This window comes from Accipiter gentilis, chromosome 9, assembly GCF_929443795.1.
Source record: "Accipiter gentilis chromosome 9, bAccGen1.1, whole genome shotgun sequence".
NCBI lineage: Eukaryota > Metazoa > Chordata > Aves > Accipitriformes > Accipitridae > Astur > Astur gentilis.
In genome coordinates, this window is record NC_064888.1 from 30,179,398 (window position 1) to 30,193,189 (window position 13,792).

General features: G+C 44.0%; 1 protein-coding gene across 4 annotated transcripts in view; it reads right to left on the minus strand.

Moving 5' to 3' along the window:
• Positions 1 to 13,792, minus strand: part of SH3PXD2A (SH3 and PX domains 2A) — a 268,881-nt gene that overhangs the window by 98,780 nt on the left and 156,309 nt on the right. For all 4 annotated transcript variants that reach the window (XM_049810140.1, XM_049810141.1, XM_049810139.1 and 1 more), the window contains one exon: positions 346 to 374. In XM_049810140.1, coding sequence (XP_049666097.1) covers positions 346 to 374 — 29 coding nt within the window. The remainder of the gene's footprint in view (positions 1 to 345; positions 375 to 13,792) is intronic.

Consider the following 13,792-nt stretch of genomic DNA (forward strand, 5'->3'; position numbering starts at 1 on the left):
GCTGCATTTTGACTGTTTGCTCGGGTAAAGATTGACTTAAGAAAAAAATAAAATGAAAGAGAGAAATTTAATACAATTATCCTCTCAGACTGAAGAAGGAGCTGTATGAATACAGTCAGAGGAGAGCAGTCATTTTAACTGCAATGCTATATAAGGTGGGTTTCTTCTCCTCTCCAATGCAAAGGAAGAAACTGATGCCTGTCTCCAGCAGGCTTCAGTAATAAAAAGTTAAACTGCTACACAATTTCATGCAACACAAGATAAAGGGAAGGTTAAAAAAGGCAGGGGGGAGAGGGAAAGGTCCTCTCTGTAATCATGCAGTACGTAAAAAGCCTGGTATCTTACCTGATTTTCTCTTTGAAGATCCATAGTCCCTGAAAAAAAGACAACAACAAATAGACATGGTTAGAGCTGGAATCGGTGATGAGCGAACGGGTGCCTCCCAAATTCCACCCATATGCTCAAGAGCTCATCCTGCACGCTCCCTCCTTTAAAGAGGAGGTCAGGACTGCGAGGCATTGACAGGCAGGGGCCGGGACGGATCCTGAGCAGCACCGGCTCATCAGCAGCAGCAGCTGGGGCTTCTGCAGCACCAGGGGCTCCGGCAGCATGTGATCAACGAGCAGAGCAAACCATCCACCAGCAGCGAGGCAGGGGAGAAGGGTGTCATTTTTTCCCCTTTAAATTGAGCTATTAAATGCACAGCTACTGAATTAACCCCTGACGTTCCCCTGGAGAGGAAAGGGAGTATTAACTGTTTGCTGCAGGGGTGCGGCTGCTACAGGCTTATCTGGCATTGCTTGCAGTCCTCTCCTTTCAGGGGCTAATTAATTTGTGAATAACCTCCAGACCTCTCCTAGTTATCTCTGACAAGCACTTGTCTTCCACAAGGAAAAAAAAAAAAAAAAAAGCAACCCCCAAACTCTGTCCTTTCTTCGAGGATGGGGAAGGCACCCTTACTTTTCTATAGTGGTCTAAGGGGTGCTGGCACCTTTGCTCGTGGCAGAACAACTGAAAGCTCAGACAGCTGCTGCAGAAGTGGGAAGAAATTACAGAAGGGAGCTTTGAGAACTCATTCAGGATAAGCAGAACCGAGGACAGAAATGCTTCGCTATGGCTGTGCTTCCTCCCGGCGCTCTCCGGAGCCTCTCCGACCCAGCTCTGAAACACCCTGCGCAGGCAGGAGCCCGGGCAATGACAGACCGGGCAGAGACAGCACTGCTGTGCAGGCACAGCGCCCGCAGCACGGTCACACGCCGCACCCAGCGGCATTAATGTTGGGAAAATCACCCAATGAACCCACTGTAGAGGCAGGCTGTGTTTGCAGGAGTCCCACCAGAGGGGCAGGCAGCAGCGTCTAAATTTTGGGGGGCCAGGCTGTCAGGAGTGGGGCTTTGTCCTTGCAGAATGCTGTGTACTCCAGAGGAATGAGAGAAGGATCATCCCGAACTATTTATTTAATTTCAAGAGAGTTTGGGGGATCATCTGAAGAAACGACATGTGTCTTGAGGGCAGAGGTATGCCTACCCATAAATTCTGTTTCTCCCAGCACTTTGCATGCATCCCATGCCTTACACGTCTAGGATTTGCTTCCAACAAGTGATAACTACTTGGGAGTTTTTTGCACCCTCTTTGAATTTTCCAGTGTCATTTCTGCTTCAGTTAAATGCTTGTTTTCTCAGCCATGTCTGCAGTTGTATTTGATGTGAAGATGCTACTGCCCATGAATAGGCTGCTTCTTCTACAGAAGTGATATCATATGCAAATATAATGCTTGCTATATGGTGCCCGAAACAGAGATCCCTCAGAATGAGCCACGGAAGGCACAATCCCCAAAATGTAGTCCTCTGCCCCTGCTCTGTTCCCACGCCAGCCTGGAGCTTTGTGGTTGCTGTCAGTACAGCTCTCTTGGCGTGTGAAAGCCTGTGTTTGGTCCTGCCCTGAACTGCCTCTCTTCTGACAGCGCTAAAATGGCGAGAAGGTGAAACCCTGCTGAGATCCGCACATGTAATTTGCTTTAACCTAGTATCTCCACTGTGCACATGCTTGATGATCACTTCAATCCCTTTTGCCTGTCCTGGCTTTCTGCAGTGAAGCTCCTGGACCTTCTCAGTACCACAGCGTGCAGCTGGGTTCAGCTGGCATTTCCCTCGGCAGCATGTTGTGTCCCCACCTCCCTCTGTGTTGTGCAGAAAGGCTGCACCCAGCTCTTGCAAATGTTAGCACCCAGAGGTTGAGCTATGCACAATCCCTAGAAGAGAAACACAACCATCCTTCCAGGCTTTGCCAGGAGGCCCTCAGCACACATTTCCAGGGCAATTCCTGCCAGCCAGCCATGCTGGGGACACCCCGCAAGCACCCTAAGAGAGGTCCTAGGTGAACAGAGCACACACAAAAGGGTGAAGACAAGCAGCATCAGATAGAGGTGAACGACCCTTCAGCCTGATTGAAGTTGCAAAAGAAAACCCAACTCCTTTTTGCCACTTAAAAAAAATATCACCCAATTTACACAATTAGAAGTGGGGCATTGATGGATTGGTATGGTTAATAAGCAACCAAAAATGGATAAAGATGTTGCTGAATGTCTTTGCCCACCAGATCAGGCCAAAGTTGGTACCCAAGTTTGGAAAGTACAGTAGAAGATGATTTGGCTGTGCTCTTGCTGTGCAATGGCAGCAAATGCCACAAAAGGCTCAGAATTCAATCTTCCATCCGGGATGCTCTCCCACATCTTTCAGCCCAATCTCTAGCTGGTTTTAGGGCTTCTGTGAGTGACTGCAGTAAGGTTTTAAATTAGGCTTCTTCTTTTAGAGCATGACTCATCCATGCAATTTAAAGAAGGTAGAAATTTTAAAAAAAAGCAAATTTTTGAAACTTTTTTCTTTCTACATGCAGATCACAGGATGACAAGAGATATTACTCCTTGAAGAACTTTTCCACTTTTTTTTTTCTGTTCAGTTCTTCATCTGGCTAGCATTTCTTCCACAGCAAATGCGCATCATTTATGGAAGTGTACTTGCCTTTAAGTTTCCTCACACAAGCCCTGCAGTTGGGCAGACATGTTCCACATCACACCACTAATGCAAGTACAGAGCGCTGTCCTTGATATAATGTGGCAAGCCACATTTCTGGTCAACAGCAAACATGGTGCCAACAGAGGCAGTAACCATTCATGTGGGCCGGGAGCTCTGGTCCAGCAAACCCCATCATTGCTTCTCTCATGGCTTGTGCATGGTGAAAACAAACCTTTAGGGTAGTCTGAAGAGGGAAAAAGCCCCTCACTGTCACTGCAAAGTGTACAGCTGAGCAATTTAGGGTCAGCTACAAGAGGATGAAGCAGCAAGTAGCTCTCAGTGATGTCCCTTTCAGATCAGGAGGGTAAATAGCATCATCAGAGGATCCAGAGTGTATTCAAACTCTTGAAGGCAACTGAACCTAGAACTTCTGATCTTAGTTTCTACTCTTAAGGTCATCCTTACAGAAAGAATTAAATTATCATTATAGAATATTTATTTGAATCACCACCACTCCCAACTCATGATGCTCGCTCAAAAAAAAAAAAAAAAAAAAGCCAACAATCAACATCTTGGGCAAGTTTTCATCTTTTCATTTATTCTTTCTGTAAGTTTTAAAGTTTTATCAGGTTCTGATTCTGGAGTTCCTGAAGTCCATGTACCCCATGTCTCTCTGTCTTGTCACTCTTTTGTACACCTACATTTCACTCATAAAATCAGGACAAAGCAGTATTAAATAAAATTGAGCTTGAAATAAAATCCTCATCTCCCCAGTGACACTCTGAAAGCCAAAACTTGTTTCTCCCAGCAAGGCTGGGGAAAAAAATGACTGCTGAAACAGAAAGCAAAGAAGGTATAGCAAATAATCTCTCTGGCTGTGTGAAGTGCTCTTTCTATACATACTCTTCTCCTATTTTCTGCTAATGAACAATGCCTGTGTTGCTGCTTTACAATAGCAGCAGCAAGGAGCCCTGCCTGACTCCATGTTTATTTTTTATGTCCTATTATCCTACATGTAATTTACTGATGTCTTTTCCCTCTCCCAAGTGATGATCTATAAGGTGAATACCTTTCAGCCTCACTATTTTCAGAGGAGCATTATTAGTGTGAGCCCGAAGTATTGGATTATGTCTCCAAAACAATAAAGGAAATTATTTAATGGTTTCTCTTAACTGTAACAACTTCCAAGTAGAAACTCTGATCTTCTGCAATACAGACTGCACCTGGCACACTGCTAACCATTAAATCAGACAAGAAACCTGGCCTTGCAGAGGAAAAACCCTTCCAAGGAAAGGTACAATGAATGTCACATTGGCAGCTACACAGGGAAGATCACTTTCTCTTCAGCTCTTGCTCTTTTAATCTTTTTATCTTTATATACACACACATTTCCATTCTTCTTCCATTTCTGTATGAGAACAGACACCAGCATCCTAATTTCCCTTCCAGCCATAGCTACAAGAATAGCAGTGAAACCAGCGGGTGGAACTAAAAATAGCTCTGGCAGGTCCCTTCTTCATTAGCCAGGATCACTCAATACTGAACAAATTCCTTTCAGAAAAGTAGCATATTTCTAGCCTTTTTTGTATTAGAATACAGCAATTTTGTCTAAAGTCTTCCTGTGGGGCACCACCTTTAGCTGACACTGAACGTCACTACTGGCAGGGAAAGTATTTCCTGCTGCTAACAATATTAAAATATCATTGGTGCCAAGCACGTCACACAAGCTGGACACACTCTAATGACAAAGGAGAGGGAGGCTGGATTTCCTTTCTCATCAGCAGTACACTAGGATAACATTACTCATTTGAAATCTAGCAATAAATGTGAAAGGAAGATCACGAGCACTGCTACAGAGCTGATTGCCTTGTTATCACATTAAGCTATCCACAGTCAGTCTGGAAATTTGTGAAAGATAAAAATATCTTATGTCATTGAATTTATATGTCACTTGCAATCTAATTTAATTATGAAGGTTATATTAACAATGTTACGGAAAAAATTTTATGGCACATCCTTTCTTTAGGGACTGACTTTGCTGCCGTGTTCAGTGAGAGTTAATAAACATTGATGCGTGCATTTGTGTGTTTTCAACTATCTAAATACATACAGATATACACAAACAAGCAGTGGCACAACTGGAAAGTTGTTTAACAAATGCAAGTATCCTGACATTTGTTCAATAAAGCCTAAGAAACGTTCCAAGCGGAGAAGACTGGAGGTGACCAGGTGCATCTGCGATGGACTGTGCCTATCTCTTTAGCTGTACTTCTAATTCAGTTTCATTTGTATCTGGCTCAGAGGGTTTCTTCTGTACCTTCCATGGAGATCCGGCAAGTCAGCAGAAGCCTCCTGCAGGAACCAGGAGAGTTTGCAGAGCAACACTGCATCAACCGAGGGGCTGCAAGGCTGCAACTTGGCTCCTGCACAGCTCCCCCTCAGAGGCAATCTATTCAGTCAGGGGACCTCATCCCTGCGGTATCTGTGATGCAAATGCTCTTTTAAAAGCTTCTCCCCTTTGCCACGGGACAGCAGACCCAGCAAGCTCACTCTGTGGGATTCCTCCCTTCTCAGATACGTCACCTTTTAGCCCAGGGCCCCTGCCTGTCAGTAAAGCAAGGCTCGGCGTCATCTCATTTAGCAAAGATTTCAGACAACCGTGAGTTTCAACAGTGAGAGCAAATAGTGCCTGCAAAGCATGAGGAGCTGTCAGACCCGTGGAGGAGCACAGCCAGGGGAGCTGCACAGCAGACATTTCATCAGACGAGACAGAAGCTAAAGGGAGAGTAAATCATCTTTCTGTCTGTTTCTCAGTGTTTGCTGTCCAAAGGAGATGAGACAGTGACAAACCCTGAGTAATGGAAGTTAATCTGTATCCTCTAGAGTATTCTAATACATAAATTAAAATTGTTCTGTATTTGTTGGCCTTTGCTAATTCATGTTTAAATACATTGTAGGCGTTTATGTTCCCATGCTCCTTAATTCCTAAAAGTCTCTAGTGGTGTGGGCAGGCTGCGGTGGAGATGTATGACATTTCAAACAAACAACTCAAGATTATCATTTAATCGCCAATGATTTGCCAGGCAGATTAAAAGCACAGATATGTTTTAACAAGAAAGTCCACTCTCCCCTTCCCAACACTCATACGGTTTGCAGTCAGTAACGAAGACTGTTTCTTCACAAACTATTTTTCTTAGCGCTGCTATCAGATTCTGTGACAGTGTTTTTAAAGTAAACCAATACAAAAATACTTTGCTACTGCTCTTTACACATACAGAAACCTGAGCCCTGAGAATATATTTGCATCTTGAAACTCTCCTAACTGATTTTCCTCAACAGCCAGACTGACATTTGCTACTTGAGACAAGGCACAAAATCAAGCGTGACCAAGAACTGTCACTAGGTACCTGCCCGTCACCAAGGCCTATAGCTGAAGGAGCACCCAAACACCTTAATACTATACAAACACACAGGACCTATATGGAGAGTGCAGGGTTAAAATTCACATTCATGGTACTCAAAGTGCAAAAGTTTAACCATGTGCATGAAGGTACCTCCATTCCCACTGAGCTCTGAGACCCATCTGACACGTTAAGCAAAATTAACTCTACATGTTATGCATAAGGAACACAAACATATGGATGCATGTAGCTATACATTTTCCCCCTCCAGCACTCCATCCTCTGAAATCATTAAAGCACAGCTGATCTCTTCCCTGAGCCAAATAAACAGATGAAGACTTTTTTCCTTCATCTTCCTTTTTTGTTCTTTTTTTTTTTTTTAGAAAATATTCTGCTCATTTCCTGATATAAATCATTGCATTGTGGAACCCTCTCGAACATGAATCTGTCCTTTCTGAGCAGAGGTCGAGCTTTCCAGCCCTGTCAGAAAGGGCCCCATTGTGGCAGTCCCAAGACTCCAGAATTCCTTGCCGTGAGCAAAACGAACTTGAGGGGCAAGAAGAAAATCTGGCAACCTGACTTCAAACCCAGGCATTTCTTGCTGGCTGGAAGCGGTCTCTGCTTGCTGCTAAGAAGGGTAAGCCACTGTTGTGCAACCAGCTCCTTAAGAGAACAGAGACAACACAAAAGAGAGAATTTTGCCTTCCTGCCACCTTTCTGTTGTCTTCACAGCATGGCTGGAAAGCTGGCATAGAGCAAACAGCACAGCTTTATATTCTATGTACTTCTGGTTAGGCTGCAGTGACGTTCTCTGCATCACATAACAACAGTGGCCCAGTTTGGCTTACCAGGACCTAGCTGGAAGTCCTGATTTAGTGCTGACTTCTGACAGCTCCCTTGAACCCACCAAAGTAAAAGTGAACCCAAGTTCTCCCTGAGAAACTCCAAGCACAACACCAGAAACTCATCTATAAGTGCAGAAGAGATCTTCCCCATACCAGTAACCTTAGCCTGCACAGAAAAGCTGAGGTTGGTAGGAGATGGACACCGCCTCCTCTCCAGCAATGCTTCCTGCACCTGAATCCATGGATTTGTACCATGAAGGGGAGGTGCAGGACAAGGAAAACCAGTGTCCTCTGCTCTCCACTTGGAGAATCCTGGAGATTAGCCCTGCACATCACAGCCTGAGCTCTGCCACCAAGTCCAAGGTGCAGGGGATGCAAACAGCTCCAAGATAAATGACATCCCCATGGACCATCTCAGCCTCATGCAGACCCAGAGTGTTTGGGGGCAGCTGTCACCATTTCTTTTTTTGCATAGAAAGGGTGTAGAAGGACGAGAGATGGGTTCGAGGCATCCCGCCCCTTCCCTAAATGATTGGGGAATATCACAGATTTCTGTCCTAAGATTCCTCAGTGGTGAAGTTGATCACTTGGCTCCAGAATGCAACTTCAGTATTTGGCTCGGGCTGAAGCAATGCAGAATTAGCCTCTTGAATTTTTTTACAATTGTATTTTTTTTATGATGAAATTATCCTCCTGGAGAAGACAGGGCTTTGGAATCGCACATTCAGCGTTTCACCAGGCTGTGAGATACAGGGCAGGGCGATCTGACAGCAAAGCCCGGCCTCTCCGGCACCAGGGAGAGACGGCTCGGCACAACCTGGAAGCTGCAGGACACTGGGGCAATGAGCTAACGCCATGTGATCCTCCCCTGCAAGGTTTCAGCGGCCTTGAAAAAGACAACGCAAATGTTTATAGCAAGCTTTTTCCTGGAAAGAAGTATAAAAACAAAATCTTGCCTAAGAAGTCACATCCTCATCTGTTTTTGGTTTACCGTGTTTATTCCTTCAGATGGCAAATTTCTTCACAGGACAGAAAAATGTATTTACCTTAGCAAGAACTCTGGGTGGAGGTGCTCTTCACCTCCTCTAAGTGACCTTGCTTGTCCCTTGTGGGGAGCCCAAATTTATCTCTGTCTTACAATGACCAAGCATGTGTCACTTTATTATAGCCTTTATAGCATAAATGCTGAGTGATAAAAACAAGGTTATAAAAATTAATCATTCTCATGTGCTGCTTTTCCAGTTGTGCTCTTCACTTTGGGGTTTTATTACACACATCTACATGCAGATACAATATATGTTTAAAAGATACATCTAGTCATAGTTACAAATTAAGTACTGAATATCAGAATCGTAAATTCAAATGCACCTTATAAACTAGTCGGGCTAATGAGCTTGCCTATGTATCATACGAATCTGATTAAAAGCTTAAAAAGGCAGCACAGGCTTTGAATCGTTACTTCATTTTTTTTGAGCCCTTCCTGATTTGAGGGTGGGCCCCTCAAATTCTAGTTTCCATAGATTTGGGTCCAGCCTCTGGTTGGTAACCACACGGTCCATCTGGGTTTCTAAATTGCAGCCTGAATGGTGATTATAAGAAAAGGCAAAGTCCCTTTGCTGTCCCTCTCCTTCAGCTGTTTCAGAGTAACTTTGCCTGGAGCTACACGTATGGTGCACGGCCACTGCCTCCTCCATCTGCCAGTGGCACTGTCCCCCTACGGATAACCCCCCCAAAAGGAGACATTGCCCGCTGTCTGCCAACTCATGCCTGCTCACAGGAGGCAGGATACCACCACCTTCGCCAGAGTGTGCATGGAGACCAACAGTGCCACCCCCAAAACTCTTATCCCAGAGAGTCCTTGGAAAAGGAGAGGGGGAAGGAAGAGGAAAAAACTTATAAGTTACAGACTTCCAAGCCTCAACCCCAGGTCCAGACATAGCTTGTCCAAAAAGGCTTTTGCCACTGAATTACTGTACCAGGAAGAATAGTTGGAGCACAGCAGTTTAAATCTAACTAAGAGAACAGCTTCTGCATGCAACGCAGCTGAATCATGGTACTCACTGGTGTTAGACATTGTAATCACCAAAACTAGGCATGGGTTCAAAAAGCAATGAGATAAATTCATGAAGCAAGGATAAATGGTGGCTTTTGTACTCCATGCTCTGGATGCTTTGACCCAAAAAGTCCCATAACTGCTGAATGCCAGAAGCAGAGAGGATACACAAGGGAAGCTCACTCTGTATTTGCTTTGTTTCTTCTGTTGGCTGTAAGCCACTGTTGGAGACAGGAGGCCAGATGGGGCCCTGGTCTCACCTAATTGTGGCCTTCTAATATATTCTCCTGTAAAAGATCAGACTGGATTAGGATAAATTACATCCAAATCACACTGCATTACTCAGCACATTAAATTGTCCTTAATCACATACTTTGATGGTCTAGATTCCTACTTAAATTTACCTCCTGTGCATATTTCTGTGCCTATTCTGTTGAAACCGCTGCTGAATCTCAAATCTACACAACCGGGCTCTAATGAAAAGCCAGTAAGGCTCTTTGATCACGCTTTAATAGGACTCATCATGGGGACATACTCTTCTGTGGCAAAACGGTTTCCTCATCCTGTCTCTTTCAGAAATGTTTTGTGAGCCTTTAAAAGCAATTTAGCCCTGATTTATGTTAGCTAAGTGATTTCTGTTGCACATGTGAGTTACAAGAAAAGGGCTCTCATCTCGATTTGCTACACTGTTCAGGAAATCAGTTATAAATGCTGCAGTGCCTTCAGTGTCTCTGACTTCAATGCAGCGGAAACTAGCAATTTGAGTAAATACTTCATCATTCCCAATTCTCCCATAAGCCACATCCAGTACTTGACAAAAGACAACCTATAGGATTTATTATTTTTTTGGTAAAGGGTACTGAGCTTCCCCTGTCTAAGCTGTTTACCTAAGCTGTTTCCAGAAGATATTCAAGGAAAGACACATGCAATTCTTTAATGGAGAGCATATGAAACATGTTGATGACTATCTAATAAAATCGAGCATGCATTCAATATGAGTGAGTCACCTCATCACAAGTTTAGAGATGAGGGATGTAGAAATGGTGACTAAGCAAGCTCACGCAGTAAGCCAGGGGTGCAAGAGCAATCCAAAAGTTTTGGTGACCTAACCTGACCTGCCAGTGGCATCCAACAAGCCCCGGTCATAGGTTAGAGCAGGTCTCTTCACACCAGGGGACGGATGCCAGTAGCAGGACAGGAACCATTGCAAAGTGCCTATGGCCAGGAGATGTATTGCCAGTGGGAGTTAGTGCTACAGCCACTGCTGCTGCTTTGCTTATGGTGTTGCTGAGCAAAGAAACACCCCAAAACCGACGAATCCCTGAAGTAAAGGATCTCAAAACAGCATATTGACTCTTCTCCCACATTTCCATGTGCCAGAGAGAATAATGATGGTAACTACTAGGGAAATAAGGAACTATTTTCTGTGAAGATTCTTCTATTGTCCAGTTTGAATCTCCCACACCAGTTTTTGGCCACTGTTCCTGTTTGTATTGTTTGCCACTACCAGCAAGAGTTTGATTCCAACATCCTTGTAACTCTCCTTCAAGAAGCTGTAGGTTGCTATTAGATCACCCCTTTACCTCCACTTTGCCAAACAAGTAACAGAAACACAACAAAAATATCCAACTATTTTTTCTCCCATGTCTTCTGGCTCCTCATCTTGGGACCCGAGAAAGGAGCAGAGACCCAAACGACAGTGGTCTGGGCTGCCTTCCTCCTGCTCTCCCCTCCTGCTTGCGGGAAAGCCCTTGGCAAAAGCAATCCCCCTCAACTCACATACCCTCATCGGCCACGTCCCACCTGTGAGCACGATTCCCCATGATGAATCTGCAGGGGCGGGTGACACTGAGCCCTGGGGGGCCCCACAGGGACAGGACCCTGGAGGGACCCCACTGGGAAGGCAAAGCAGGAGAGCCTCCTGCCTGCCCTTCTCCTTTTGACTGCAGCGAGGACACCCACTCACAGCCTCCCCCGAACGCTCTCCTTTGCCCCATACCATCCTCAAAACCACCCCATGGTGGGCGCTGGGTCTCGGCAGCACTCCCCGGGATTCCCTGCAGCCCATCCTGGTGCACGGTGCAAGCGCTGGCACCAGCCCATATCTTGGAGGCTCACACAGGGAATTCCCAGGCTGCCACTGGCATTTTTGACATTTTAAAGGCTCTAAATTAGCAAAGTAAGGAACGAGTTACAGGCATTTCCACTCACGGGCCGGGCCCTGCTAGACCTCTGAGCTCCCAGTGTAAAGGAGAACGTGCCAGATGCTTGGTGTTATACAATTTTGCATTCCTTTCTGGTGCTGTTCTTACAGTGTCTAGCACCTCTGCATACTCATGTAGCTTTTTAGCAACACGCTGCTTGGACCTCTCTGTCTTGCTGCTCCTGCTATGTGTCCAAGGGCAGTAGGACCTGCGAGATTAAGACCGCAGCATGCATAGACAGCAGATGGCTATTGCATCTGTACTTACTTTGCACTGCTAAATACCCTATTGCCCTAGCTAGTTTTACATCCCCTTTTAGTGGCAGATCTCTCTCCTGACTTTTTAAAATCATCTGTTGTACATATGGCCCTAAGAATGGCAAATACATTTTCCAGGAGAGGCAAAAACTTACAATGCACGTGGGAAGACAAGATCAAGTCCACAGTATGAACTCCGACTTCTTCATCTGGTGACTGTAGTCTTTCCTTCCCTCATTAAACTTCCTTCAGTTAGAACGGCGAGATTAAAACACGGCTGCTTCCCAAATCTGCCTCAGCAGCATGTCCTCAGTTAACTGTCTTGCAACATCAAATGTCTTTCCAGCGTACTAAAAAGTAATGTAGTTCTCTATAAGACACCAATTTTATATACCTTGGAATCGTTTTCTGCCTGTTTCTACAACGCGGCACATAGAAAGATCTTTCAAGTCATCGGGTTCTTTAATTTACAAGTCGGAGATATAAATCATGCCATGTAAGATCTACTATGAGTTCATGAACTCTGAGAAATTCTTCTAATCACTGTCTTTTGAACTGAACTTTTTCAGAAACTGTAAAACTCCAAAACATATCTAGTAAATGCATCTAGTAAGTTTTGCTGGATTGGCAACTACTAAAAGCAGACTTGTCTTCCTTGATTACCTACCAGCATCAGCCAGTCTTAAAACATCCTCTGTGATTCTAACACTAAAACATAAAAGAAAAAAGAAGTCTTGAACTTGTCTTGCCCAATATAACTGTTGGGATTCATTAAATGATTCCAAATTATCAGTGACAGGCACCAATTAAGCCAGAAAAATAGAGACAACTTCCTAAAGATAAAACCTTTCAAACAGTAGGGTTATTTTTCAAGGTAATTGCCATAACTCCTTTCAAATACCCAACTCTGATAACAGGTCCCACTCTTCTCCGCTCCCCAAAAGGTTAAAGAGCTAAATTATGTGGCATCTGCAAAGAAGCATCACAAAGTTTCCTGAGTTCTCCACCCTTGGAAGTATCAGACCCTCTGAAGGATTTATTGAGCACCCCATAAGCAAATGGTGATGCTATTTCTCATACTGTGGGTATGAAATAAAAAAAAAAGCCCTATACTTCAAGATGGTGTAAGAGATTGTTTCAGCCTCAGCGCTCAGTTCATTTTGGGAAGGAAACAAAGAAAATAGCACAGCTTGGACACCACATCCTGGACCAGTATAAGATTCCTGAGACTAGAGATGGACTGATATACCCTAAGTTTTACGGACCCACACCCCAAATTATCAAAACTTCTAGTAAATTTTGCTTGGTTGGTATTTGATCACACACTTATAGATTATAAAACTGAATTTAAAACTCAGTTTGCAGAGACAGAAGATGTTTTTGCTAGTACATGTACAGATCCATACCAATACTTCCTTTTGAGCCTTACTTAATTAAAAGCGCAAATCAAAAAAATCACATTGACCTCCAATATATGCCTATATACTTGCCCCAAAACACCTCAAATCATGTCAACCGACTTTCTAAGGTGACCAGCACTAAATAACTCTGAAAAGTATAAGAAAATATAATCTTTTTATATGCATTTAAACTGCAGGCAGATAGTAGGCATCAAGGCACTGAAGTGCCATCACACACCATGAAACAGTGCAATGTCTGAATAGACCAAAAATTTTGCAGTCCAGTTCAGATACAAATTTGGATGTTTTTCAGACCTGCTCATGCAGAACACAGTGAATTTCTCCTTGTTCCTTTTATGTAACTCCTGCCCAATTCTCAATCCAGACATTAACTTTTAATTCACCTCATACATCTCCAAAGGGTGTGTGTGTGTGGTATTTCCAGTATCTTTTTCCATGTTCTAGGTTCATAAAAGTGAAGAGGCATAATGAATGAATTTAATTATTTCCATCCATTCAGCTGGTTATAGAAGACATTTAATTCAGCTAAAAGAGAAATTACTTGTTCCTTCAAAATGAATGCTGATTCAGGAGGTATTTCTGGCCTGCGACATGAAG